The following is a 27,715-nucleotide window of genomic DNA, read 5'->3' on the forward strand; positions in this document are numbered from 1 at the left end:
ATTTGATTAGCATATCGCTCCCCTACGAGATTGCAGAATTCCAAGATAACTGTAAAAGATCAAGAGTCCATAAACGAGCAGCGAAATTTTCATTGCAATAAGGAATTTTCGTGCAATCGACGGTAAAATTTTCGAATATTTGAAAATGGCGGTCCGACCGCAGCGCCGGAAGCTATCTGGGTTCGAGGCTTGATCGCTCGCGAGTCCGTGGATGTGAACCTTTGTTTTGTACAGAAGAATGGCTGCCATCTTTAGTTTTCGATGGATGTTTTCCGAAGAGATCGTGAATTCTCGTATTTATCGCGATATTTAATTACGTAGGAAAATCTCGAACAGTGAAATAACGTTGTCCGCGATGTAAAGAGTGTTTTGCCGTTCGTTACTGAAGCTGCCCTGGTGTCAGTTCCGTTGAAAAATGCTTGTGTTTACATCCAAGTTTAAAGTCAGCCTCTGTATTCCTGTCATATTAAGGTAAGCAATACATTTTCACGGGTTTTCGCGACACGGAATGTTCGGGGTACAGCGATCTCGTCGAATAAACGAGGGAATTCGCTGGAACTGTCATCGGAAATATAGTTGCAACGATACGTTGCTGTCCGTATTATGAATCGTTTGTGACGTTCAAACGATTTCGTTACCCTATGTTTTTCTCGGCGAATTGTCATCGAAAACCAGTGTTAATTACTGTGTAAGGACGAACTTGGCAATTTCGTTGACATTAACAACGTAACAAGGGTTCATCTGATATTTCACTTAACCAAAAAAAATTTTTTCGATCGCTTCGAACAAGATCAATCTCTCGCCGTTTGGAAATTGATTTCCTCCTTTTCTGTCGACTTTGAGGTCGTTGTTGTGACGATTCTCGAAACGAAAACGGATGTTTGAAAAGACAGATCTGTTGGTGCAATTTTCGTGTTTGAATGGTGGCAACAATGGCTGATAAAATGGTGAGTGACTACAGGTCAACCACATCGTACACATACAACTCTACCTGGAGAATTTACATAGTTGTTAACATCCACTCAGCCTTCAAATGTTCTTTATCTAAGGCTCGACAAGTTTCCCCCATTTTTTACCACAATTTCTCTCAGTTAACCCTGCCGGTGTTAGTATTATTCTCCATACGTGTCGGATTGAACAGCTTGTGTCACTTTTATTTATATTCATTTCAGCTAGACAAGTGACTTTCAATTTTATTTGCACTCATGTGTGCACTATTCAAATACCAGCTATGCTTACCACAGCATCAATAAAGTCAACAGCAGAGGTTTTTGAATTACGAGAAGACTTGGTCATGACTACTGTCATTTCACACTGCCAGTTTAGCAATGAAGATACCAACTACCATTTTACAGTTGTCTTGTTTATTGAAATATCTTTACAACCACTGTATGCCATTAAGGTATCTTGACCACCGACAATAAGGCATACCGATAAGTTGTTTCAAACAAGCCAGCGAACATGTTTTTAAGTATCTCCAAAGAAGCAGTAACATGTATCTAATGTGCTATATAACTTGTTGAAAAGGAAAACCAAATGCTCATTCTCTAAAGGAGACAGACTCGGTTCGTACACCTGCATTCGAATTCAAGTACTTTCTTGGCATAAAATACTTTTCGGAGCATTACAAGATAAGTATTAAAAGTTCGCATAATGAATTACGTTTTAAAAATCTTGTTTGTAGGGGATGTATCATAGAAATTGATCGGAAATCTTGACAGTGGCATTGTTTTGAATGTCAGGAGTGTCGTTAAAAACAAGAGTATGCGTTTCGACGTGCAGAATGTTTGAAAAAAAAGGTGGAAAGAGAGAGTTTAGATACGTCGAAACTGATTTTACGGGCGGGAATAGAAAAATCTGCTAGGCGGCGCTGGTTTCTTACTCTCGGAGCCGCCATATTGTGGGCTCTGTTGCTCCTGTCGTTTCTCTCGCTCTCTTTCTCTCCATGCCGTGTCGCCCCCCTCCCCGGCATTTACTTTCGCCGGCCCCTCTCGTTCTCCTTTTTTTTTTGATCTTTTCGCGATCCCTACCAATACAGCTTGTGTGACTCTCCTATTTTCTCTTTCCATCCCCTCTTCCGCGAAACCTCGACGCGTTCCTCTTTCCTAGCTAAATTCCCTTCTCTGCATGTCTTGTACCTTGGCCGAGAGAGCAGCTTGCTTGCATCCTCGGGATCCCGAATTTATTGGTTCCCCTGACACTGTCTCTATACTTCGTGTTCTTTTCATCGATACAATGGTATCAAACCGCAAGAAATTCCTGAGGGAATCCACAGTAGTAACCTACTAACGGTGAAACTTAAACGGAATGCAGACTTCCGGTTCCCGTTATCCGGAAACGGAAGAATGCTCAACCTCTCTTGAAATCCGATCCAGAGATAAGGAGATAACATCGTTATGCCAGATTATGAGCTCCATTCGAGGGGAAATTGATGAGAAATCGTGTTACTAATTACACCGGCGATAATGTTGAGGGAGTAGACCATGTTGGACATTAATTATCGGGTATTCGAGATCGAATCGCATCGGTCGGCGTAATCCGCTGTGTCATGCAGAATGGCCATGGATCAGTCGTCGACTAGATCGTCAAATCCATGGCGGATCTTGCCCTCTTATGACCGTGCAACGCTGCCAGACTTACCATCGAGGACATCCTTCTTAATATTTAAATAATGCGTGGCGTCGCATGCACAGGATGTCTCGTTTTAATTTATCCGCTCGATTATCTTTGTATCTAGAGGCCGCTTAGTCATACATGTAAATCCATCTATTACAGTGGTTCTCATACTGTTTCGAGAACTGGTTCAGTACCGAGGATTCATAAAACGCAGCTCGATCCTCCGGCATCGATAAATCTTTCAGTGGCAATCCGTTGGTTTCTCTTCGCTGGCCGGATCAAGCCACTTCCATGTAAAGTTTCTCGAAGTGCTTGTTGTAAAGTCAAATCTGGCTGGTTGCACGCCGCACGGAGGGGACGAGGGTGCAGATACGGGGCTCGTGGGTGGTTGGCTGCAACCAGTGGCGCCGCAACCAATCTTTTTCTTCTCAAATACCGATCGATCGTCGCCCATTATCTTCGCTATCGCTCCAAACAAAAACGCAGGAACAAATCCATCTTCTGCAATTTCTGACATATTCTGCGTCCATGGAGATAACATTATTGAATGGATTTCAATGTCAACTAAAGTATACGAGGGAAATGCTTATTTGGGGTTAATCGTAGTATAGGAATCTTTCGTTCTCCGGGTCCAAATTGACCCACAAGGGTATGGACCCCATCCTCTATCCCAATTTGCGTTTGGTGTTCAGAAACAAAGGAGTCATATCCCTCGGTTGGGAATCGCGGTTACAGTGTTTGTTTAACAAACAGTAAAAGAATGTTTGGTCGCGTTCAGAATGTTGTCGATTCTGTAAAAAGGTTGGGAAACGATGTTTCGAGAGTTAAGAGCTCGCACGCTCAAACTGTGGTCGATGGATACGCCTCTGGTTGGTAGCATTTGTCGGCACGAGGTGAAATCGTATCGACCGCAAGGGAAGTTTGCGCGGAGTGACGGGCACGCGCGACACACACACATACATACACAGAGCTGAACGTGCAGCCGATCCACGGGGGACCAGAAGAAAACGATCGAAAGGCATGCCGTTTTTTTCCAGAACGCTTATTACCAGCATTCCTGTCGAAATTTCATTTTAATCTGTATCCAGACAAATTTGAAATTCAAACAGCTGCTTCTTCTAGGTCCTTCGGAAGAAGGAACTGCAGCAACAGTCTCGGTTTATTTGGCGCTTCGGACTATTCTTTTTGAAACACCTGACGGGTGGTTTCGGGGTTGAGGAGGGGGTTGGCTTAATTTTGGTGGGTTTCGCATGAAACTGGGTCGAATCGTGCAATTGCTTTGCCATTGTCCGTTTTATTATCTAGCTGGTAAAGGACCGAGGCACTGGGATTTATACGGGTTGCTGATCCAGTCCCTGCGGTATCCATTACCATTGGCCACCTTTACTGACGTCATCGGGAAAGGTCCAATAGAACGATGTCAGTGCGTACGCACGGTCGAACTGCTGCTGCTGCTGCTGCTGCCGTTGCAACTGGCTCGCAAAGTGGCGGCCACCGGTGTCCTGTTGTACCCTCGAATTTGTGTCATCGAGAGATAACTTTATTATCTCGCGATCACTGGCTCCGTACAAATCGAATGCCGTATGTTAACGGGGTTAACCTGTAGCATGCAGATCCGATTAGCCATGCTTTTTACAAATTTCACGACCTTATAAACGAATGTTACTCGAACCGTTGATTGCAAATATTCCCAATGTTTTTCCTAGAATGTTCGGAATATTTTACGCTTCCATTAATCGATTTACCTCGGAGTTAATCATTCCTTTATCGAGTGCAAAACCTCGTATTAAGTTACACCGGTTGGCTGAAACCGTTGAGGGGATCGCGATAGGGCAGGGGCAGGGCAACGAGCAACTAAAGCGGTGCATTGATCGATTAAGGGGGGAAGGCACGGTTGAAACTGACCAAATAAGAGAAGAGAGACTATTTTCCATGAAAAAACCTCGGAACGGGAATGCTTCGACGTACAGAGGATTTAGTAAAGGGAGGGTATAATATCAAATTATCGATTTAAAGATTAGGAAGGTATCGGTCAGGTGATGAAGTCTTTGAGAGGTGTTGATCAACAACCGGAAAGACGCGGTTGGAGGTTACGTATGGTAAACAGGGTCGCAGAAAAATTGCAGATGTAGTTCGACCGTGGTCTGTGCGTTGACTCGCTGCGCTATGCGGCTGACTACCCAATCGGGTATCGCGTTTTCCACGCGAGTTTGGATTAGTTATGAATGGTTAAATATAGAAGCGACTGGCTCGGGCGAAATTCAACGCCTCGTGTCTTCGATCGAAAATCAAACGGCCGCGAGAGATTCGCGACGATTTTGCAAGATTCGCGCCGCAATGTAACCGATGCATTTCTTCACGGTGACGTCAGTCTGTATTAATGGTGCCCGCGGTTACTATGGGAACGATGTATCCGCGATGCACACGCTACTTCGTGACTGCATAACCGACGTAGTGCGGAAACTTAAAATGGCGCGCGACCACGAAACTAGTCGCTTCGAGACACGACGAGATAGAACGGATCTTTGTCAATCGAAATTCAAGGGTGCGTCGCGACGGTGACCCTTGGGCGGACTCTGGTTTCTCGTGTCCCGCACTCAATCTTTTTTTTACGACACAAGGTTGTGTAACTCTAGCCCAAAGAAAAGGAAGGATATCCTTAACATAAAGCCGAGAAAAATTCGTTAAGAACCGGATCCGCGTTGCAATGAAATGTAATAAAATTTAGCCTGGTCGCATGCGAACCGAAGAGGGAAAGAGAGTCGAACACGGAGCGGGACAGAGATTTGTTGGCGCGAGGGACGGGGTGGGGGAGAGAAAAAGAAATGAGCGCTTCTTGGTAACCTTGGGTGTAATAGCGGAGGTGCACAATGCTGGATCTTGGTCCCTCGTCTCCCCGTTCTTCCGAGTCACCCACGTAACGCAGCGCCGCTCCAATATTGCGGGTAACGAGCGTCTCCTGACATCGATTTATTCAAACCTGTCGCGTGACTTCTCCATTTTTTTCTCGCACCCCTAAAAAATCTAGTAACAATTATTTCGTCGATATTAAATGCCCGACATACCTCCTTAAAAAAATCCCCTAGCCTGCTGTTACTAGAAAGGGTGCAGTGTTCGTTTTCCAAAAGAAATTCTCGGAATTCGAATGAAACACGCGCGGCGTCGTAGTGATATAATCGTTTCGATGGTCCGCACAAAGAAATCGGTTATGCGAGCGGTAAGTTTTCCCCGCATCTGAGAAAATGGAATGTCTTCCAACCGGCTAAGCACGGTCGCAGCCTCCCCTCGAACCGCGGTCGCATTCCTGAGTGACTAATCCAGAGAACCGCGGCACGGAGCTGCCGACGAACAGGAACAAAACCTGTCCGACAGCGGAGTCTACTCTATCTACATTCGGGTTTGCATTTGCATCTTCATTCAGTACCATTCCCGCACTCGCCTATCAGCGTTTGTATCGGTAACGCTCGAAATCTAGTTCGAAAAACAGCAAAAGGCGCTCCTCCGCGCATTTGCATGGCCCGTCGTGTTCGGTAGGCGGGTCGGAGTGGGAGGGGCGGGGCCGCGAGCGTTCTCTCCGCGAAATCGAGTGGTTGTTCTCCCTTTTATAGACCGTAATTCCAGGAACGCGCGTACAAATCTCTCTCCTACAATTGAATCGAGGTCCTTCTATCCGTCACAAAGCCGCGTCGCAGCGAACAATGGTAAACAAAAAAAATTGGCCTTTGGAAAATATTCTCCGAAATTTAGGGTTCACATTTGAAAAATGGCCGTACAGATTCCATCGTCGGTAGGAAAAGCTTTCACACGGGTTCTGCCGAGTGCACACGGCATTGTCTTGCATCTTGGTTCACTTCCACCAGCGTTTCTCGTTCACTTCTCGCTCCGCCCCGCCCCCTGTCCGTGCCCCCCCCCCCCCCCCCCCCCCCCCCCCCCGGACAGCCTCCGGATAGCGAGAGAGCAAGCGGCAGACAGACGATAGAGTGGATAGAGGACAGCAAGATACCGGTTATTGGCGGGGACTGGCATATTTCACCGAGTGTCCGGCAATCAGGCCTTTGTATACGGCTTACTGCATGATGTACGCTCGTGGCTCTCCCTCGGCCAATCCGAGAAGCGTGCACACCGTTGTGCAACAGAGACGCAACGATAGGAAAAGATAAACTTTCCGCGAAGAGAGCGAGAGAGGGAGAGTGAGAGCAGGGAGAGATGTTCGAACGGTTATTCAACGGCGTAGAACTAGTCGTAGGTACGGTTAGTATTCCCGACGGTAAAAGACACCGTGTTGGCGGTATAGTTCCATTCTTTCCCTTATTTTCGTAATTACGGTCATAGTAGAGGGAACACCGACTGTACCAAATTACACCGCTCCTGCGCGGTGCATTAGTTTTCCTTTTTTTCAGAATGCGATTCAAGGATAGCAGTCCTCAATCGTCCGCTTCGAAAATAGTAGCACAGAGGATCACAGAATTTTCTAGAGTTCCTGGATGGAAATGGTTTCCCTCTCCCAGCTAGTTCTTTTTATTATTGATTTTCGTGACCGGTGCGGAAATGTTGGACATGCATGCGATGGAAAAATCGATATCGCGTGCGCTGTTCGTTACGCTCGAATTTGATTGTCCGTACGCTGGATAAGATCGCGGTTAGATGCGCATTCGTCGAGATTTAGCTGTCCGTTCCGATCATGTTTATGCCGGATAACATTTGGACTGCTAACGTCCCAGATTGACGCGCAATTTCCGCGTCTCTGTGTATGTACCGCCATTTAAGTCGCTCCCCTTCCATCGCGCCAGGCTTTCCGTCCTCGTCTGCAGGCTATTGTACGACAGTTACGTTTACCAATAGAGACGGACGGTCAACGCATTTGACATATTCACTGGTTTTAAGCGATCGTATTAGCGGAAAGCGTCGTCACTGTTTTCTGAAATGAAATTCTACCGCGAAAGGGGTTCGCAGCGTCGAGTTTACAATATGGCAGAATAGACGAATTCCAGACGCGCACCTAACTTTAGCTTGGGTTGACGCTCAGGCTAAGTTGCTTTATGCCTGAGTTTACCATGGATTTGAAGAGCGAAGTTTTCTCTTTGAAACGACACTATAAATTATGACATATTATTATTAAATTGCTTTACTGCACTTTCACTTGAAGATGTACAGATGTGCGAGAGGATTTTTGGATGACGAAACTTTGCTGACATTTAGGTCCTATAAAATGGCGGAAAATATCGTAAATCAAGTTTGGAGGAGTCGTTTAAAAGAAGAGGTTTCGGTCTTCAAATCTAGACAATAGATTTTAAAAGTGGAAGGTTCAATCTTCAAAATAAGTCCAGACTTACTGTCACACCATGCTTTTTTTGCAAAATCAAAACGGTTTAAATATCGACAATTTCATGATGATCGGGATTTCATTACCTTTGTATTTTTTTTTTGTTTCCGAAAGGTTAGATCGTTTACATCCGCGCTACCATTACCATTGGGTTGCTAGTATAGCAATAGTATGCGCGGTATAGATTGCGCACCAACAGAAAACGTCGCTTCTCTGTCTGTACCTTCATAGCAGGTCGGGCTACGGGCAAATGTCGCACAGGGGTTCGTACAATGCTCGCCAACTGAACAAAATTCACATTAACAATTTAAAACAGTATCCTCTCATCGCTAGATGACTAAAAATAATATTCTATATACAAATTGCTTATTAAACTTTCTACGTCATAAAGGATTCTTATCAACAGGTGGTTGCAAATTTACAGGATCATTTTTCTCAATATTATAAAACGAAAGTCAAGAGTAAAAAATTTCCGACTTCGGCTTTATCTTCCAGTTACTAACAATTTAAGTCAACCAATAAAAAGGCGAGACGCAGCTCAGAATTTCTGTCTTCGTTTCTTTCGCGCAGCTCTGGTCATACTTCGCGCGCTACTATGCCGGGTTCAGCCCGATCTTTAATTTTAAAATACAGCTAAAATTCCAAGTTTTTGCATCCTCTATTTTCGTCTTGTATTGCCCCAAAGAATTGACTGTAACCAAAGAATTATTCTGTTGGCAAAATTATAAACAACAGCGCTGTAGTTTGAAAGGTAGCACATCAATTTCGTAGGACCTTGGGCTCTCCTAAATACTGCATCGAACTAGATACATTTTTGTTTACTTGTTGATCGACTGAAAGTGGGTCTAGTTATCAGGTGGGCGGCAAATACGAATTTTTCACGCACGCAATCGACCGGTAAACGGCTGTCGATAGTGTCGACGGTGTGCTTCGGATAAAGCAGCGCGTGTGGGCGGGGGGAGGTAGGACAGGGTTGTACGATAATCGTTCGGGAATAATTTTGGTTCGCGTCGAATCAATGCGAGGGTCGAGGTACGCCAAGTAGGTCGTCAGATATCCCATTGCTGCCAACGCGACAAACCAGGCTGCAACGTTGCACGTTCGCGCGTTCTACTACGCGCGGACTCCTCTCGCCGCGCGCGGTCGCTCGTTAATTTTCGCGTGAGCGTTCCGATAGGGGAGAGGAGGGGTCAGATTCGCGGCAAACTTCGGCCGAGACTCAGCGCTGTGTCGCGACAGTTGCTTAGCTACAGACAATCATTCCTCAACTACCTTGGACCTTAGAAACTGCACCAAATCCATAAAATCATGCAAACAATGGACTTTGTTTCTAAAAATATACAGTCCGAGAACATCCGCCATTTTCACTACTCCCAACTTGGCCACGGTCTGTATTAAACGAGAAGTCAAGAACCTCGTAATTTTTCAGAACGCTATTACGTATTTTTGATCAGGATCGTGGTTGCTGCCAAGACGAATTCAATGGCCTACTGCTCTGTGACCCGCGCGTGACCTTGAATTCAGAAAATTTGGCTCACCGATTAGGGACGTCAGCGCAGAAACGCCCGCACATTTTTTTTGTGAGGATGAGCTGCACTGTGTACCACTTTTTACAAAATACCGACGCGCTTGCGTCGAGGCTCGACCTCTGACCTTTTCTCGTGCAACTCTATTCGATTATATGTATTGCACGGAGTGACCCGAAACGCAGCGTCCCTGCGACGGACTGAATTTTCTCCCGAAAAAAATGTCCCGTGCTCTACTTTGTTCCAGAGACATCGAGGGAGTAGTAAATTATTCCGCGATTTAGGAAAAAAAGGGGGGCTGACGTAACTTCTAGAAAGTATGGTTACACAATGGGTCGCCGGCCCAACAAAATTTACGCGTATTTCGCGAAAACGTATCGTCGCCGTTTATCGAGTGGTTAACGATGCCATACGTAACCATTGCAACAAGGTTATATTTAGTCGCGGGTGTATAGTTTTGTTTCTGCCGTGGGATCCACGCTTGCGTTTGGCAGTTTTCCTGATTTCTCGCCATCTGAAATAATACACTTCGTTGCACAAGAGTTCTCAACCTCGAGGAAAAAAAATATTCCTGCAGTCACGAAACTTTTAATCGTTAAGATATCTTTTTATCGCATTTATTTCTTTGTATCCATATTTGCATAATACTAACAAATAATTATATGACGCTGCTTTCACTGTTTTTTTTACGGCAAGAGTCAGATGAATGATAATAGCTCATCTATTAAAAATTCAAAGTCAGCATAAATAACAAGAGTCTACTATGTACTTTAACCGATATGGACTTAAATATTCCAGTTTTGTGGAGTTGAAAAATGTATTCGCGGTCTTTATCTAGTCTACAGAATTAGGGTGTTTAAAATGGCGCTTGTTCACCGCGGTAGGACCAATATCTTGAGATATCCATTTTGTAATGCAACAGAGCTTTTGTGTCACAGTTAGATCTTAATATACAAATGTATAATTATATCGACGTAGAGATTTCAGTTCTGTGGAGTTCAAAAATCTATTACTGTGTTGATCTGGTCTACGGAATTAGGGTATTTAAAATGGCACGGCATGGTAGGTCCAACGTTTTCAGTCATCAATTTGTAACAGCGATTTTGTATTATGAATGAACGCATCGATTCATCGGGTGGTATAAATTCGTTTTGGCGAGGTACGGTTAGTTTTCAACCCAGAAGCGCGTTGCAACTGGCCGAGTGCATAACCTCGGTTAACGAACGGCTGCGTGGCCTTTCATTCGCGCGACCCTACCAGGGAGATCTCGCCGCTGGCGTTTTGACAGTGCCGATAACGTCGTTACGATGAGCCCGATCACTTCGCGCTATCGTGATTCCCGAACGTACCGACAGGTTTTCTCGCCGGAGAAATCTCGGCTGTTCAATCCTTTCTCTATGGTTATCGACGCGCGCGTCGCAGCATGGCGTACCGATAAGTGACCGAGGGGGTGGTTAGTTTTCTCGAATAATCTTCAAACCCTTTAATTTTCTTAGCCGACGCGAACTTTCTGGAATCTAGCGACAGTTGATTATCACCGGAAGGCTGTATTAATTATGGAAAGCCACGTGGTCATGGTTACCGTTACCATCGCGCGCCGGATGTTGTCCAACACGTCGGCCTCCCCTGGTTTGCGTGGCTGTCGTTATAGCAATTTTCTGGCGAAACAACATCGCAAATAACGGCAGAACGATTGGTTTTAAAAATTTCCGCGATAACATGTTAACCGTAAAAATGGCTAATCATGGCTGACTAAATAAACCGGCCTTATCTTTGTGATAGTAAATTACTGACACGTTGGGACCAATACATTTCCAGTGATAGCCAGATCGAAGGATTCTGCTATAATCGGATGCTTGTTAGCATAGAACGTCGGATAATTATAAATTGAAAAAAATGTTTGTCGACGCTACTTTGCAGAAGCGCCTCCGTGACATGTGCTGACTGCGTGATTGTGTTTAAATTCCGGGGAAAAATTGCTCTGAGAAAGTCATGCTTGTTTGAGTTATATGCGCATGCAGTGTAATCTCGATTCCGATGGCACAGAGATGTTACGGCCGAGGTTGCGAAACGTAAATGACAGTTCCCAGGGCCGTACTACAACCTTGGTGGACTTCGAACTTTTGTCTTTTTATTTTCCACGACCTACCCCCAAAATGACCTACTTTCGATTTATTAAAGATATTATCGGAACCGTGGAACAACCGTGTGAAGATAATTCGCGATATAAGAAAACCAACAATCGATGCGTATCTGGCTCGGCGCATGCATTAAATAATGCATGGGACGTTCTGGAATCGATCCATCGCCGGACAGCGCTGGGTTTATCAGCAATAAATATCGGATCGTTCTGACATTGATATATTGCACGCATAAATAGATACAATAAGCTTTCGCATTGTCGCTTATCATCGTTTGACGCGCTATCTAAATTGAATTAGACACGCGCGCGGTCTCCGAATAACCGCAGATAAAAATAAACGGATAGCATTGTTATATTTAAGCGTATCTAAAAATATTCTAAAGTGAATTTCCGAATTTGACGACGGGTCCGGATCGACCCGGTAGTCGCCCGCCGCGGTATAACTATCTTTCATGGTTATAACGGACCCCGCCGGTATTGCGTGCTTTTAGATTGAGTCGAGCTGTTTACATTGGCACGGAATTATCCGGCTTACTCGAGGAAATTGATCGCGTTAATTGATCAGGGGAGCTCGACGCGGCAAGAGGTGGCGAGATACTTAGGCACACTTGGCGCGAGTCCAGCTGCACGTGCGCTCTTGACACTACTCGATCACGATTAGGCGACGCGTGCGACAATACTCGCCGTCTTCACCATTATTCCAGAAATTGTTCAACACTTGAAGCAATTTTGTTTTTTTCATAGCAAGAATGGGAGCTTCGTATTCGAACCCCCTTAAGGGGTCGTAATTTTTATGGTATTAAAAATTTTGGACGTACGTAGGATGAACGTCGGTTGTGGGGTGGTCGTATGCTGATCGTGGGATATGCTCTACACTGTAGAGTCTACAGTGAACCTAACTTTCTTATAATAATTTATAAATCTTTTGTAACAAACCTACATTTTCTCTCTCTATGAAACCTAATCATAAAATACACAAAACAAATTACGCTTTGAAGTCTGTTTATGCTGGATATTGGCACGGGTCAGAAATTACTCAGCTTCGGTCTGTCTACACGAGCTCCGTCCACCGAGGGTTAACATCAACACAGATCTGTTGATGTGGCGGAACCAGAGGGTCTCGTTCTCCAGATCCAGATGGCCAAACGGTAGCAGCTCGTCACTCTGAAAGCATGAGCTTCGCCGAGAATTAATTAGGCTCATCAACACTCCTCCATCAAAATCGATGCTATCTCGTCAACAGGTTCTCCAGCGGAGGGCTTGTCCTCCTCGTCCAATCGGAGGCCATTTTTCTCGACCGGTTTCGCTGCGTGGATTACGCAATCGAATGCTTGAAATACTTTCATCAATGTCTAGCAAAAAGTCCTGCGATCACAGTCGAACAATCGTTTGCCTTCTCGAGCCGGTAAGAAGAAACGTTCTTCTGGATCAATAGCAGCGTATATATTGCACTGCTACGCCATAGTCGCTGAATAGTTAATACATGTTGCAGGTTGGGCAACATAGACAACGTGATTCTCTCCTACGATTCGTCCATTTTGCTTCAATGAACACTGCATATGACCCCGTTTCTTATGCACTAGGAAGGACCTTGGTATCATGTACTGCATTTTACAAAGCTATAACATCCAAACCAAATTACCTCCGTATAGTCCCATTCTTTACGAAGAAATAAAGAACAAAGATTGACTAAATGGATTATAAGTGTTCCCTCCGCAACTTCGTCTCCCTTATGGAGTGAAATGAACAAAATAATTATGTAAATGATTGCATTTAGATAATATCCTTTCCTGTAGTCTCAAGTATGTGTCTTGAATAAGACATATATTCCCGTATGTTCATTCCCGTAGTCTAAGTATGCCTATTTTATGCGAACAATTGAATTAATTGGCATGGTTGGTGTGTTGCAGCCTATGGTTCAGGATCCTCAAATAGCGGAATCGAATTCTCGCGGTACACGGCGAAGCTGCTGGGCGAGGATAGCCGTTCGATCCTAAACTCGCTCGAGTTTCCAGTTGGCGTGATCGAAAGGCCTCCAAAACGTCGACCCCGTCGGTGATCAAGTTATCGGGGGGTGGAACAGGTGGGGGTGGGGAGCAATTGTCCCCAGGGCCTGGCCCACCTCCCCCGGTGTCCCCAGCCGAGCGTGCGAATGCGAGCGAGAACGATGGAGGCGTCGCTTCGAAAGGCGTCGACAGCTTTCCGCAGGCTGCTGAGACCACCATGAGCTTCGTTTTGCAGTTGGGCACGGTAGAGACACCTGTAGAGAAGAAGATCGGTAGCCAAGCCAGCACCGGACTGCTGAGCAAGGATGCGTCTAATCAGGTGGTGGTCGCTGGCGAGGATGCCGGCAAGTCTCAGATCCTACAGTGTCTGGAGGCGACGCCGGAGATCCCGGCTGGCCACGTGATATCCTTCACCACGGTGAAGTCGGTGAACGTCACCTACCCAGTAACAAAAGCTGCCAGAGAGGTGCAGAGGATCCCCGGCTCTCAGACCAACACCACCCAAGTCTTGTCGACCCGCGTAATCTCGCAGAAGGTGCCATCCACCAGCCATCAAACCTTGAATGCCGGCACGCATGTCACCCATGTGCCAGTGAACTCGCAGTCTCTAACATCAGCGGGTAACGGGCTGGCCCACGTCTATCCGCTGCAGTATGCGTCCACGGTGCAGAGTAAACAGCTGCACGGCAGGGGCCAGGTGGTCGAGGGGAAGCAGCAACAGCAACATGCCGGGTCCGGGTTGCAGGGGAACGTGCACCAAAAAACGCAGCAACAGGTCCCCCAGCAGCAATTTGTTACCAGCAACGTGGTGAAGGCCATCACCACAGCCACGTCGAACATCCAGAGGATACACGTAAAGGCGCAGAATCTCGTCGGCCAATCTCAGACGGTTAATCTGCAGAAGGTGAAGTCGGTGAACGCTAATCAGGCGGTCGCCGTGCAGAGGAACTCATTGCCAAGAATTCAGACGGTGCAAAAGGGCCAGGCCGTGTCGACACCAACCTCGGGGAGCCAGTTCACGGTGAACCAGGTGGTGAACAATGCGACTGTACAGAGGGGCCAGCAGCTCGTCGGAAACACGAATCTCCAGAAAGCACAAGGGAATGCCGCTGGCACGCAGAAGATAGCCCAACAGGTTTACAATAATCAAAAGGTATCGACCCAGATACTGGCCAATCATCCGAACCACAAAGCACAGCACCAACAGATAGCTGGCAATCAGCAAGCTGGATTGCAGAAATTACAAGGTCAGCAGCAGAAGAACGTGACCGTTCCCAGGCAACAGCAGACAGGCACGGTGAACAATGTACAGAAATCTAGCAATTCTGTAGCTGGTATACAGAAGGTACAAGTGCTAGGGCAAGTGCAAGGTCAGCAACAGCCGGAACAGGTCCAAAAACATGTGCAACAGCAAGTCCAGTCGCAAAGGACTTCTCAGTCCGTCAGCCAACAAAAGTCTCAGACGGGGGCGACAGTCAATCCAAATAGAGTGCAGCCGTTGACGAACGTCTCTAAGAGCAATAGCGTCCCCAACATTGCGAAGATGCAGCCAAACTCAAACATACTAAACGTAAGTAAGCAGCAACAACAGGTGATATCACAGCCGCAACAGAACTCCAACTTGCTGACTGTAAGCAAGCAACAACAGGTGATATCACAGCCACAGCAGGTCCACGTACAGTCTTCGCCTCAGTTACAGCAGCAACTTCTCCAGCAGACCAACCAGCCACAGCAACAACAGATAACCGGCAAACAACAACAAGGAAATACAGGTCAACAGGTGCAGAGAAGCCAAAGTATCACGAATGTACATCAGAAGGTCACCGCGATTGCCACCATGCCAAATAACCAACGCACCCAGGTGGTGAACTCTAAGGTGCAGCAGCAACAGCAGCAGATGGTGATGAGAGTGGGTGTTCCAAAATCTCAGGGGCAGTGTATGCAGCAAGGGAACCTGAAGAACGTGCCTCAAAAAGTAGTGAACGCTGTGAAGTCATCGAACACCTCTCAGAATGTTGTGCAACAACCACTACATAGGAATGCGAGCACCCAACCTGTTAAAATAATCCAGCAACAGCAGAACGTGATAGGGCCACAAAATACCCAGAAACAACCAGGTTGTATCAAGACCATACCCCCTCAAAAATCAGCACAGAGGAATCATCAGCAGAAAGTGACCGGCATCAAGACTTCCTTGAACACCAACGTCGCCGCGGTGAAAAATCAGGGATCTAGTACTGCGGTACCACAAAAGACCAGCATTAAGACGCTATTACCGCAGCAATCCGTCACGCCTAATATGCTGATGCACAAAAATCAGCCGATCAAGATACAACAGCAAGCTATTCAACAGAAACAACTCATCATGACCTCCCAGTTTCCTCAGCAGGTCCGACAGCAGTCTGGTCAGATAAAGACCTTGCTGCCGGTTACTAGCACCGAACCTCGCAAGGAAGTAGAAAACAAGTTAGTATTCAATTTAGATGGTTTGGATGTGCGCGATTTATTGCAATAGAGGTCCTCTTCGTGTCTTAATTTAAGTTAGTTCGATGGCACTATGCGGAGAGAAGACGCCTGAGAAGAAATTCATTCGTCAACTTACCGACAGGTTAACGTTAAGTTACCGACAGTGCCAGTCTTGTAAAACTATCTCTATCCATTGTGGGCAGTTTACTTATTAGGGTTTCATTTAATATATTTTTTATTAATCACGTAGAATTAATAGAAGTTTTTATATCTGTAAAATTGTAAATAATACATTAACCATCTGTGCTTAAACTATCCGAAACTGTTTCCATTCCAGGATCGAGTCAGAGACTAGAGTATCTGAGGAAGCGGATGATCAAGAAATTGCACCGAAGTCTCCAGTAAGGAGGATTCCTCATCCCTACGAGGTAACCTATGTACTGTACTGTCCCAATTACATGTTAGTAGAAAAATTGTGAACCTTCTAGATACGAGTGATCAATTTCTCATTACAGTGTCTTCAGTTTGTCTTACAAGATCACAACTACGTGGCTCCTCCGCCACGGTCGCCCTCTCCTCCGACACCACCTCCTCATCCGAAGCAACAAGCCATCAACGGTGCTGGAAGTTCTGCAGCAACTTCTCAGCACACGTACATGTACGGCCAAGGTACTTCCAAATTACGGCAATCTAATAATCACGACATAGTAGAACAGATGTTTAAAACTCGGCGGATTCCAGTTGTTACCGGCAGCAATGTAGAGGATGACGCAGCTAGTGCTATCAGCAGCGAGGCAGGCAGAGAGGTCGAGCCGGAGGGTGAGGAGACTGAGACTGCACCGGAGGGTGAAGGAGATGACGAAGACAGTGTGACCAGGTGCATATGGTGAGTAAAATTAATTCTTCTCAGCAATGCAAATGAAACGAACAGATTTATTAACAGAAATGTCTTCTATTCGCAGTGATTTCGAACACGATGATGGATACATGATCTGTTGTGACCGCTGTCTGTGAGTAATTCTGGTCCTACAATTAGGTGTGCATCAGGCTTGGACATTATTCAAATACTACATATCTTTTATTTTGTGGATTGGGGCGTCTATAAGAACACTTATTGCGTGCTTCTTGATCTGACTCTACGTGAGAAGTTTCACGAACCGTGCATACTTTATGACTCTTCGCGATGTAAATCTAAAGATGGTCTGCGACTGTTCGTCGCTGTCCTTTTCGACGTTATGTTTATACTGGTAAAATTCCTTAACAACCCTGATTGACCTGATTGCGCTTCGCCGTTTAGTCCTTAAGCCCTTTGCGTGTTTTTTTTCTGAACGGTGAGGTGATTGGAGGAGGATGAGTATGTCATGACATCGCCCTGGAACTTTGCTTCAAGCTATTTGCGCTGGGCCCACTCGATGAAAAGTTCGATGAGTCTTCTCCAATTGTCTTATGAAAAAAGTTCTAAAATTTATTAGTCATAAATTACGTTAATCATTTGCTAGGAAGAAAAACTCTCGCTTGTGCGTGGGAGGGGACGCTACAATTTTACTCATTATTTCGTATATAAATGAATTTGTATTTAAAATCTTTTCTCACGACACTGTACTGCCATCATCTGCTCGTGCGGAGAGATTAGCTTCGTTAGCCACGACCGCAGGTTTACCGCAATACGGATGTCCAAGAATTGTCCAAGCCTGAGTATATGATGGTTTTGCAATGGTTTCCCTGTGGATCACGGGAGACATGTGATGTTCTAGGGTGTGGCAACACGTTGATTGCATGGGCATAGATCGTTCGAACATTCCCGATGAATACCTTTGCGAGATCTGTCGCCCGCGACGCGTAGATAGACAAAGGGCTCGTGCCTTGCAGATGCGAAAACGCGAGGAGTTATTGAACTCGGACACGTCGTCGGACACGTCGTCGACCAGTTCAGCGGACACTGACGTTGGTGTGAATGCGATGCCGAAAAAGCGAACGTTGCCACAGCAACAACAGCCGCAGCAAGTACCCAGGCGGAAATCCGATCCCCCGCCGCAAGTAAGACGTCTGAACAACAATAACAATAACAATAATAACGTGGCGAAAAGACAAAGGAGAGACTCACATCCGAGACAATCCAGCACGGTACGTAAGAAAGAGGCGACAAAACGAGGCCCAGGTAAACGTAAACCAAAACGTCGAATGAGCCTCGAAGATAAAGAAGAGGAAACACAGGACTCGTGGAGCTCGAACGTCGCGCCGCTTCGGCAATGGATCGAGCGTTACGAGGAGGCCGTCACGAATCATTATAGTCCCGAGTTACGGGCTAGAATATCGTCTATCAAAGTAAACGGCACACACAGTGATCTTAGGCAAAGTAATATGAATGTCATCGCCTCTGGGAAATGTCGGCTGAACGTCCACAGTAATAACATTAGAGTAAATAGATACTTTCTACATAGATTTGTATATATTCATGCTACATATAATTCTAGTTTATTAATTTTCAAAATTTCATTTGTTATAGTTTTTGGTGGCAACGATGTATCTACCACCCAATACGCCAGTGGTTGAATTAAGAGGAAAGTACATGTTGAGTACTCAACATCGGCCGTCGCATCCCCAAGGTAGACAACACACACAGAGGCCGGGCCCTTTCGTGTTCTTTTATCGGTTGCCGCGAGACGGTACGGAGGTGTGCGTGGACACGAGAACGTACGGGAATGACGCCCGTTTCGTGCGGCGTAGTTGTAAACCGAACGCGGAAGTGAAGCACTGTATAGAGAAAGGAACGTTGCATTTGTATATCGTGACCACCACCGCGATCGAGAAGAACGCTGAGATCACGATCAGACATGAACAACATGATCTGCTGCTCTCGCCTAACCCGAACGGGCCGATGGTGCCGATCGTGTGCGCGTGTAACAATCCAAGGGAGTGTCAAATAACGTCGGTGAACCAGATGACTCGAAGAGGAAGTAATGGGGCGCTAGTCGAAAATGCCGAGTAAGTCTTCAAAATATTTTGTAGTTTTCAAACTTGATTGTCTTAAAATGTTTATTAACCTTTTCAGTGGTCGCGAAAGAAGACGGAGGGGCAGACGGAATACAGTCTGCGAAGACAGTGATTCGTCTACTGCAACTCCCAGTACCAGCGTTGCTCAGCCTACGCCTCCACCGGTGACGACACCAGCATCGGTGTCACCTGCGCCAGCTAGACGAACAATTACCACCACGGTGGCGACGGTGACCCGACAAACCCCCAAAGAGGAACCCCCAGTAGTTCCGATACAGCAACCGCAAACATCCCCAAGCTTGAGTCAAGCTACACCTCCAGAAACCAAGAAGGACAAAAAGAAGATGACCAGGGAAGAGAGGAAAATGGAGGCAATCATGAAGGCGTTTGAGAGGTTAGAGAAGGCGGAGCAGAGGAAGCAGGAAGTACAAGCAAGAAACGCGCAAAGGAAGGAGTCCGGTAGCACGCATAGCGACAACGAGGACAATCAGCCGCTGACGCCGATATCGTCGAAACAAAAACAACAAACCTCTGAGAGGCCATTGAGGCGGAAGAAGAGGAAAGGTCGGACCAGAACATCGTCGCAATCGCAAACCGGTAGTCGAAGATCGAGACTAAACTCTGCGGACTCGGATATGTCCTCTGGAGAAGAGAGCACTTCTATGCAATCGCCGCCATTACCGAGTCAGAACCACTCGCAGAACCGGGATGCTCCCTACTCCTCCCACCTGCATACTCCAGCGAAGAATGCGAATGATAATGCGAACACAGTGTCTGCTCATCAAGGAATACCGACAGCTGCTGGCCTGCTGTTAGCTCTAGCGAACTCCAATGCTCCCGGGCCCAGCTCTCCACCTCTACAGCAACCAACACCTGTAAAAAGTCCTACTTGTGACAGTGGGGCCAGTAGCAGTTCTCAAAGTTCTACTCCGCCCACACCACTGTCATCGGCTTGTTTGCTAGTCGCGGCAGCGGTTGGTCCGCTGGCTCCGGGCTTCAAGTTCCCGAAAACGAAGAAAGTCCTGATGAACGAATGGCTGAAGGAATCGCCTGATCCACCCCAGGCCAATTTACCCCAAGTCTCACCGCTACCAGCCTTGCCATCGACGCCACTATCCAACAACATCAATCCACTGTGCAGGACCTCAGACTTTTCTCTACCCGCGGACTCATCAGCCGAGTTCCTCAGTCAAAGCTACGCAGCCAAAAGTCTAGCTACTCTAGTCCAAGCTGCCAATTCCGTTTCTGGAATCTGTGACTCACCTCCACAGCGTAAGCAAGCAGCGACTGCTGGGAATACCGGTTGTCCTGTATCCTCAGGCTCAGCCAAGAAGAGGTGGCTGCGACAAGCCATCTCTGAAGAATGCGACTCGCCGAACAGTAGACCAGAAAGTCCTCCTGCCAGTGAATTGGTTGCCCCACCAAAGAAGAGGAGGATAGCTCGAGAGAGCTTATCATCGGACAATTATACTCCGCCTACAACGCCTACCATGTTGCACCCTGAAGCTGCTCCTCATGCTAGGTCACTGTGTCCGACAGAGGTGCGTACATTTTTCGTTAAGTGTCCAAATTAATATCATATAATCTAAAGTTAGAATAACGGCACGAGTGTTAGGGATTCATTGTTCAATTCTAGATGTTATTTGTTGTTCCAGGACGACTACATCGAACATCCTCAGTCACCTCTGATGGAACACACGGACGAGAGACATTCAGAGCCCGTAGATTCAATTAAACAAGAAGAAACACCTGAGGATAAACTGCGTCAGAAGTTGTGCATCGAGATACCGGGTCAAAATTTTCATACGAAGAGCATAAAGAACGAAGAAAACATCGAGATCGTTCCTATGGACACGTTGACAAAGGAAAAGAGCTTAGAGTTGAAGGTAGAACCGAAGGAAGAGGAGATAAACTGCGAACCTACGGAACACTTGGATTCGAAGGCCATCAAGGACGAGTTCCTATTAATTAAGACCGAGATGGATTACCAGAGGGAGAGAATCAAGAAGGAGCACGTTATAAAAGAGGAGATTCTGCAGGTTGAAAAGGGCACGGTCGAGATTGTGGATCAGAACGAGGAAGGAGACACGGAGATGGAGGACCTTAGTTCCCCGATCGACACTATGGAGTCAGACGCCATTTTGAAACAGCGTGTGGATGAGATGAGGCTTGAGTTTGAAGGCGCTATAACGGAAATGGTGAACGAGAAGTGCGAGGACGATGACAGGAAACAAGACAGCATTAAGTCCGACGACAACATGTCCATCGACGAATTCGACGTTGAAGCTCAAATGAAGAAGATCACAGGGGACGATGGGAACGACTACAAAGAAAAGGTAGACACCAGTTCAGAGAAGGACAAGAGCATGGACGGTATAGAGGGTTTGATGGAGAGCTCCAAGGAGGACTCTGAGTCTGAGGACAAGGATCTCGATGACATGAAGTACGAGACTTCGTTCAAGTCCTTCAGTATAGAGCAGGAAGAAAGGTTATTCAAGGAATTTGAAAGTAAGCCAGACCAGGAGGACGTCGTCGTCGACCACGACACAAAGGAAATTGAGCAGACGGAAGAATCTCAAAAGACGGAACAGCCATCCGTTTTCATAGCCTCCTCAGAAGAGTCCATATTCGAGTCCACGTCCTCCAACATGGACACGGAGTCCATTGTGGAGCCACCCAAAATATTCCATTCCATTCCACCATTGAGCGAACGCATACGCAAAAAAGCGGAAGCCAGCGCTTCTAAGAGTCAGCTGAATTTCGAAGCAGCCATTATTGAATCCACCATAGATATAGAGTCCTCCGACGGGTCTAAGAACGGCGAACAGAAGTCTATGCTGTCCACAGCACTAAGAGAACTGCTGGAGGCGAAGCTGGATGACCTAACGCCAGAAGAGGCCAAAGAGGAACCTGTTGACGAGAACAGCACTACGTTCACCGAACTGAAGTCTGAGACCTCAGAGCAAAGTGTGGATGTACCAGATGCTGCTACCTCGAGAACCGCTCCCCTAGAAACTCCAGTCGAGGATCCCCCAGCTAAAGAAGAAGAGGCTGCTCCGCACAAGGAAGTTAAGCGGTTAAAGGACCCCAGAACTGTCGTTCCAAATAGTATGCCAGCGCCTGCATTTAAGCCCGACGCGATTCCTCCAGTTAAACGAAAGGTTAGAATGATTTCACCCTTATTATATTCGACTCTATCGGGCAGCATCGTAACTTAATAATTTATCGATTTTAGTTGTCCATATCAGAATACCGGAAACGCAAACAACAGTCGTCCGGGACCCCACCGGATCCTGAACCATCACCCAGCGACACCCCCAATGCAGACAAAGGAAGCGCCAGGGGAAGATCAGACAGTGCAAGCAGCGGCACCTCGTCTCTAAGTTCCGACGAGGAGGCCTCCAAAATTCCTTCTCTCTCCCTTGATCTACCCAGCCTCACCGCTTTACCACTCTTCAACAATTCTGAGACGGAGGAGAAGAAAGGTAACGGTTAGTACAAAGGTTCGACCACAATACAAACCAAAGATTCACACATTCACTAACTATTTTCCGTTTCTTCAGGAGGTGAAGAGGGCACTATCGGTTGGTCAGCTGCTCCAACTCTAGTAGAACGTCAACGGGAAAACCTCACTGAGAGATTGAAGCGAGAATTTGGTTTGTTCCTGAGTGACGACGAAGAAGAAAGGGCTCGCAAACATGGTAAGTTTTTAAGTTTTCTATATCATTATAAACACCTCATTTCGATCAATTCCGTAGGTCTGACAGCAGAGGCGATACTAAAAGCGCGCAAATCCTCTCCCCCTCATCCTACCGTGTCCAATACTCCCCCCGGCTATCCCGTACCTCAGCTACCACCTCAACCTTACATTCCTCCACCTGGATCAGCGTGCATTCACTACTCCCAGTTCCAGGCGAAGCCTTGTCCTGTCCAGTTCACTAACTTCACGGTGCCACAAAACGCGCCGCAGCCAGTGTACGCGAATGCACAAACGTCGAGCAACAAACAGCAGCCGCAACAGCAGTTCCTGGTGCCACAAGCATCCCAAGCGCCGCCAGGATCGAATCCCTACCCGCCTCAGTTCATTCCTCCAACCACCACAGCGGTCTCGATCTCCAAATTCTCCACAGGAACACCACCACCGCCTGGGAGCCAGATGTACCCAACCACTGGTCAGCCTCAAAAGCCATTCTACAACCATCCAGCACCCAGGTCTTAACCCGCATAAAGCGCGTAGTAACGTTCTTGTAGATAGCGAGCGCCGAACGTTCGATTCCATTAGACAAGAATTCTCTTGTTCTTTCTCCTTCTTTCTTTGCGTTCACCTCGGCTGCTCGTCCCGCCCTCCGATGATGACAGGGGGTAGAGAATTAAACGAATTCGCGGCCTCTTCCGAATAGAAATGCGGGAGGTCTGGCGACGATTCACACCCAGGTGCTAAGAACGTCCACTGACGAAGTCGACAGTGGATGCGGGAAATTCTATTAGGATTCACGTGGCCTAAAAAGTGATAGTTTAAGTATTTCCGCGAAGACCGATAGGGGTGCCATTTTGTTAGGCGACTGTCGGCACCCTTGAATACGCTAATCTCTATCAGGCATCTAAGCGCAACGGCCAAAAGTGCGTGCGAAGATCGTGCACTATCTACCTTCGCAAAACGTTTATACATAGGTTTAGTTCAATTTTTGATGGAACTATAAGAAAGTTGGACTCGTAATCCGGATCGACGAGCCTCGTGACGATTCGTCGGCTCGGATACTGAACGTTATATAAATATATATTATATATATACGCCAAGAAACACTCAAACATACACACAGATAAACATGCACACTGGAGCATTATTCGAATCTACTGTAAATATCATACGCATAATGTAACAATACAAAGCTAATGTATTTAATCATAGTTAATTGGACCGCCAGTGTGCGCTATATCTCGACGATATTTTCGTTTCAGTTTTTTCTCATTGTTATTCGCGTGGTATCACGAAGAGAAGCGAAGGTATCGTCGATATAAGACGCTGGTCGTTTGCACGATGAAAGATCGGTCGCTAGGAATTCTAGGGCGCGAATCAGAGAAATCGAGGAGAGGTTAGAATCGGACAAGCTAGAGACCCGTACTTGTTTAGAAGACAAAACTGTACAGCGCGATTTTTTGTTTCTTCTCTCTCTCTTCGTCTCTCCATTGTCGAAATCAAACTCTCGACACATCTGGAAACATTCGAAGACTCGTCCACACGTCGTCCATCTTGCTATTTTACCCCTAGCTTCTTCTTCTGTTCATCGATAGCTAGCTATCGTCGAAGACACGTTCCGACACCCTCCAATTTTAACGGAATTTCATATAATCTGTGAAACACAATAAACTAAAAGTTGTCCACTAATGTCTAAACAATTTTCGAACTTTCGAGGGGTCAGTTCTTCGACGGTTTTCATTCGACGATCCGTGCGAGTCCTGAAACTGAACATTCATTCGCAAGTACAAAACTGTTTAAGGGGTTACTTAGGAAGCAATGATTATAATAATGCGGCAAGTGAGTTGCATATAGGATGCTTTCCGGTTTCTTTTTTTCTTCTATTGATTTTTCTATTTGTTTTCGAAAATTAAGTATTTATTGTGCGTTCTATAGCGGTGTAATGTGAATTCGTTGTTTTCCTCTCGTTTTTTTTGCGTTTCTTTATTTTTATTTTTTACTTAAACCGGTGATCGCGAAATTTTAAAAAGGAGAGATTGTATATGGCGTATCTCTACGTAAAACGCGTACGTACACAGCGGTGTAATTTAATTAGTGTACAAAGTTTAATATTCTAAATTCTCCTCGTGTGTATATATTATGTATCGACTGCGTTCATTGATTAATCGTAATTGGTCCGTTGCAACGCGGACCCCTTGTTTCCAAAGTAGGCGTCTTATCAATTGCATTTGTCTACGGTGGCGCTATAGCAATTAAAAGGTCACAACGAAATTTTTTGCAGTCACTTAAACATTGAATAACAGAGCTGGAAATATTTAGCGAGCGATTGAATCAAGAGGCAGGCAGCAAATTAATTTCTAGATTCACAGTTATCAGAGGTAAAAAAGTATTCACACTTTCCTTTTTTTCTCTTTTTGTTTTCTTTTTATATGTATTTCTGGAACTTTTGATAAAAAGTCTAGCGATCTGTGATTTGAGAGGAAGGCGCGAGGAAAGGATCGACAGTGTACAATGTAGAGCTGGAGAATTGGCAAACAATTTTATTTTTACTTTATCAATTCTTGATACAGAAATTCTATTTTACCTTGAATTTGGAACTAGGTAAACAGGCTGCCATTTTAATCCAGCTCTGCATGGTAATCTTATAGAAGCTGTGTGTAAGATTCTACGATTCAGGGAACGCAAGAGACCCAGGCCCGTTTGCGTTCGATTTTCAGCTTTGGAAAGAACGATACATACTCTGAAATTCGAGGAAACGGGACGTACGCGGTGTAACGGATATTTTTGGTATTTGGCGTTTGTTTGTATGTACCGATTGGCGCGCATAAAATCGTACCCGATCGCAACATAGAGCTAAGCAAATTGTTTCAGTTGCGTTTAGCATTCTAAAGAAACGATAATAATTTTACAAAACGAGGTTGCTAACAAATCATAATTATTTAAGTTTAATTTTATATACAACGTTGTTGCACATCGCATTCGGGCCGGTTTTGCGCGTTCCATTCGGCAGTTTAGCCGATATTTTGTAATAAACCGTGTATACTAGTGTAAGTTACTCTCCGAGCAGGCTGTTTGTGAGGTGGGTTCGGTGTTGACAAGGATGTACAGGCTTCTGCCGCCCCGCCAATCAATGAGGTCAAACTGTGAAACATTGTAAATATTTTTGTAAGATAAATTTAAGTACGGATATTCGCTCGGGATACAGAGAATTCTCTCCGAGACCGTTCGAGAGACGGGAGACAATGTTTGGATATGGATAAAGAAAAGTAGGGCCGGTAATACGATTGCTTTTTGCTGCTACATATACGGATACACGCGTAAACATACACAGACACAAATATACATAAATATACACATAGAGTGAGAAATGCGGAAAGGTGGTGAAATACATGCGAACAGATAGAGACAAACACATGTGCATTCAGCTTGCAATTAATTATTCGTTGTACAATTCTACCGTATCTGTATAATGACATTCTGATAATAAGCGACAAACGCGTTCTGTTATATTAATGATTAATGAGAAGAAAAACATGAAAAGCTAAGTACTACAATTATAATGATAAAATACCGAAAATGGAAGACGTAACACACTCGTTAGTACAATAGTTTAAATGTTGTAAATAAAGAAACAGATCATAGTGATTATATATATTATTGTATGTACATATATATATATAATTATATTTAGGAATATAATTATATATATAAGATGGAAGACTCGTCTTTATAATAGTATCGGAAAAATCGAAAACACATAATTTTTTTTATTTGCAATTCACTGTTACATGTATGTGCCTAGTTATAGCCACGTTGCATTATCCTACATATTGTATGATAATTTAATTCGTACTACCGATTAATGTATGTGAAACACAGTTACACAAACATACATACACTTCATACACCACACACATAGCAGACACACACAGACAAGTTCTTCGATATCAAACTCCTATATTGATAATATATACATATATAATATAATGTGTGTATACGTGATCCGGTACGGTATGTGTATTATACTATATGTATATATATTATCGCGTAACGTGTAAAGAGCTCATATTTAGGCATACATGAAAATTTAATAAATCGGAATACATTTTACGAATTAAGTTCCCACGTGCGCTCTCTTACTGGTACCTATTATTCTCGCCTGTACCCATCTTCAGTTTTATTACGTTTTTTATAATTATCTCGTCAAATTAAACGCTTTCAACGTTCTCTGTTCCTCCTCTTTAACGGCATTACATTACGTTTCATTAGAGTTTATTTTCGCCTTGATCTTCGACCAACCTGATATTATCCTCTTACCCAATTACGCTACATTAATGAAGTTTTTCATTCATCAATTATCTTATCAGTTTACTCAAATCAAATGTTATTATTAAGTCCAAAATGCCCGCCGAAGGCTTCCAGGCGACCTCCATTTAAATTGATGCTGTTGGTCAGTGCAACAGTATGTCTATTATGCCATTAATGCTAACCGCTCTATTTCTAGCGGAAAATTCAAGTTCAATTATCTCATTGTCGTTTACAGACAGTTTCTTCTATTATCAAAGACATAATACATATTTCTTTTAAACTACATATTTTGTTGTCTCTTTGCGATTACATATCTTGTTATTCCTAACAAAATATTCAAGAAAACAAGTGGTCAGCTTTCAAAAGAATAATCGAAAAACATGAACGAATAAGTTAAAATTTGTAAGCATACCAAGAAATCGAGTCCCATTTTGACACCAGCTAAATTACCCTACCTCAGAAATTAAGAAAGCAAATGCAAAAGGTTTCATTACCAGAAATGATTGGGCACCGGCAACAGCCTGTTAATTTCCCTCGGTTTGTAAACACTATATTGACTTTATCTGTTCTATACATAAGCAATCTAAACAAAGTTGACTTTATTAGAGTCAAATCTCGTCTAATATTTCTGAGCAC

At 45.1% G+C, this 27,715-nt stretch overlaps 1 protein-coding gene and 1 long non-coding RNA gene across 8 annotated transcripts; one reads left to right on the forward strand and one right to left on the reverse strand.

Moving 5' to 3' along the window:
• Positions 1–248: 248 nt before the first annotated feature.
• On the forward strand, positions 249–26,997 carry Upset (SET domain-containing protein upSET). Of its 7 annotated transcripts, none has more exons than XM_078187515.1 (13): positions 249–471; positions 13,519–16,080; positions 16,418–16,517; positions 16,596–16,749; positions 16,822–16,966; positions 17,043–17,090; positions 17,835–18,498; positions 18,587–19,065; positions 19,133–20,615; positions 20,730–22,235; positions 22,310–22,565; positions 22,638–22,775; positions 22,833–26,997. In XM_078187515.1, the coding sequence occupies exons 2-13, from the start codon at positions 13,832–13,834 to the stop codon at positions 23,291–23,293; spliced, it is 7,683 nt and encodes a 2,560-aa protein (XP_078043641.1). In that variant the 5' UTR covers positions 249–471; positions 13,519–13,831; the 3' UTR covers positions 23,294–26,997. The 7 variants fall into 7 exon arrangements, 5 of the variants coding, with proteins under 5 accessions (XP_078043641.1, XP_078043642.1, XP_078043643.1 ...); XM_078187516.1 differs by having other exon boundaries at positions 22,310–22,559; XM_078187517.1 differs by having other exon boundaries at positions 16,418–16,508.
• On the reverse strand, positions 3,862–6,465 carry LOC144472529 (uncharacterized). Its single transcript, XR_013494430.1, has 3 exons — positions 5,682–6,465; positions 5,461–5,631; positions 3,862–4,216 (listed from the first exon to the last, which is right to left on the reverse strand). It is a non-coding gene; the product is annotated as an uncharacterized LOC144472529 (long non-coding RNA).
• Positions 26,998–27,715: the final 718 nt, after the last annotated feature.

Source organism: Augochlora pura, chromosome 7 (assembly GCF_028453695.1).
Source record: "Augochlora pura isolate Apur16 chromosome 7, APUR_v2.2.1, whole genome shotgun sequence".
NCBI lineage: Eukaryota > Metazoa > Arthropoda > Insecta > Hymenoptera > Halictidae > Augochlora > Augochlora pura.

Coding starts and splice junctions, on each gene's coding strand:
- Upset (XM_078187515.1), top strand. CDS start 13,832: ATGAGCTTCGTTTTGCAGTTGGGCACGGTAGAGACACCTGTAGAGAAG. Junction 19,066..19,132: donor GCGCTAGTCGAAAATGCCGA/GTAAGTCTTCAA, acceptor TAACCTTTTCAG/TGGTCGCGAAAGAAGACGGA. Junction 22,566..22,637: donor GGAGGAGAAGAAAGGTAACG/GTTAGTACAAAG, acceptor CCGTTTCTTCAG/GAGGTGAAGAGGGCACTATC.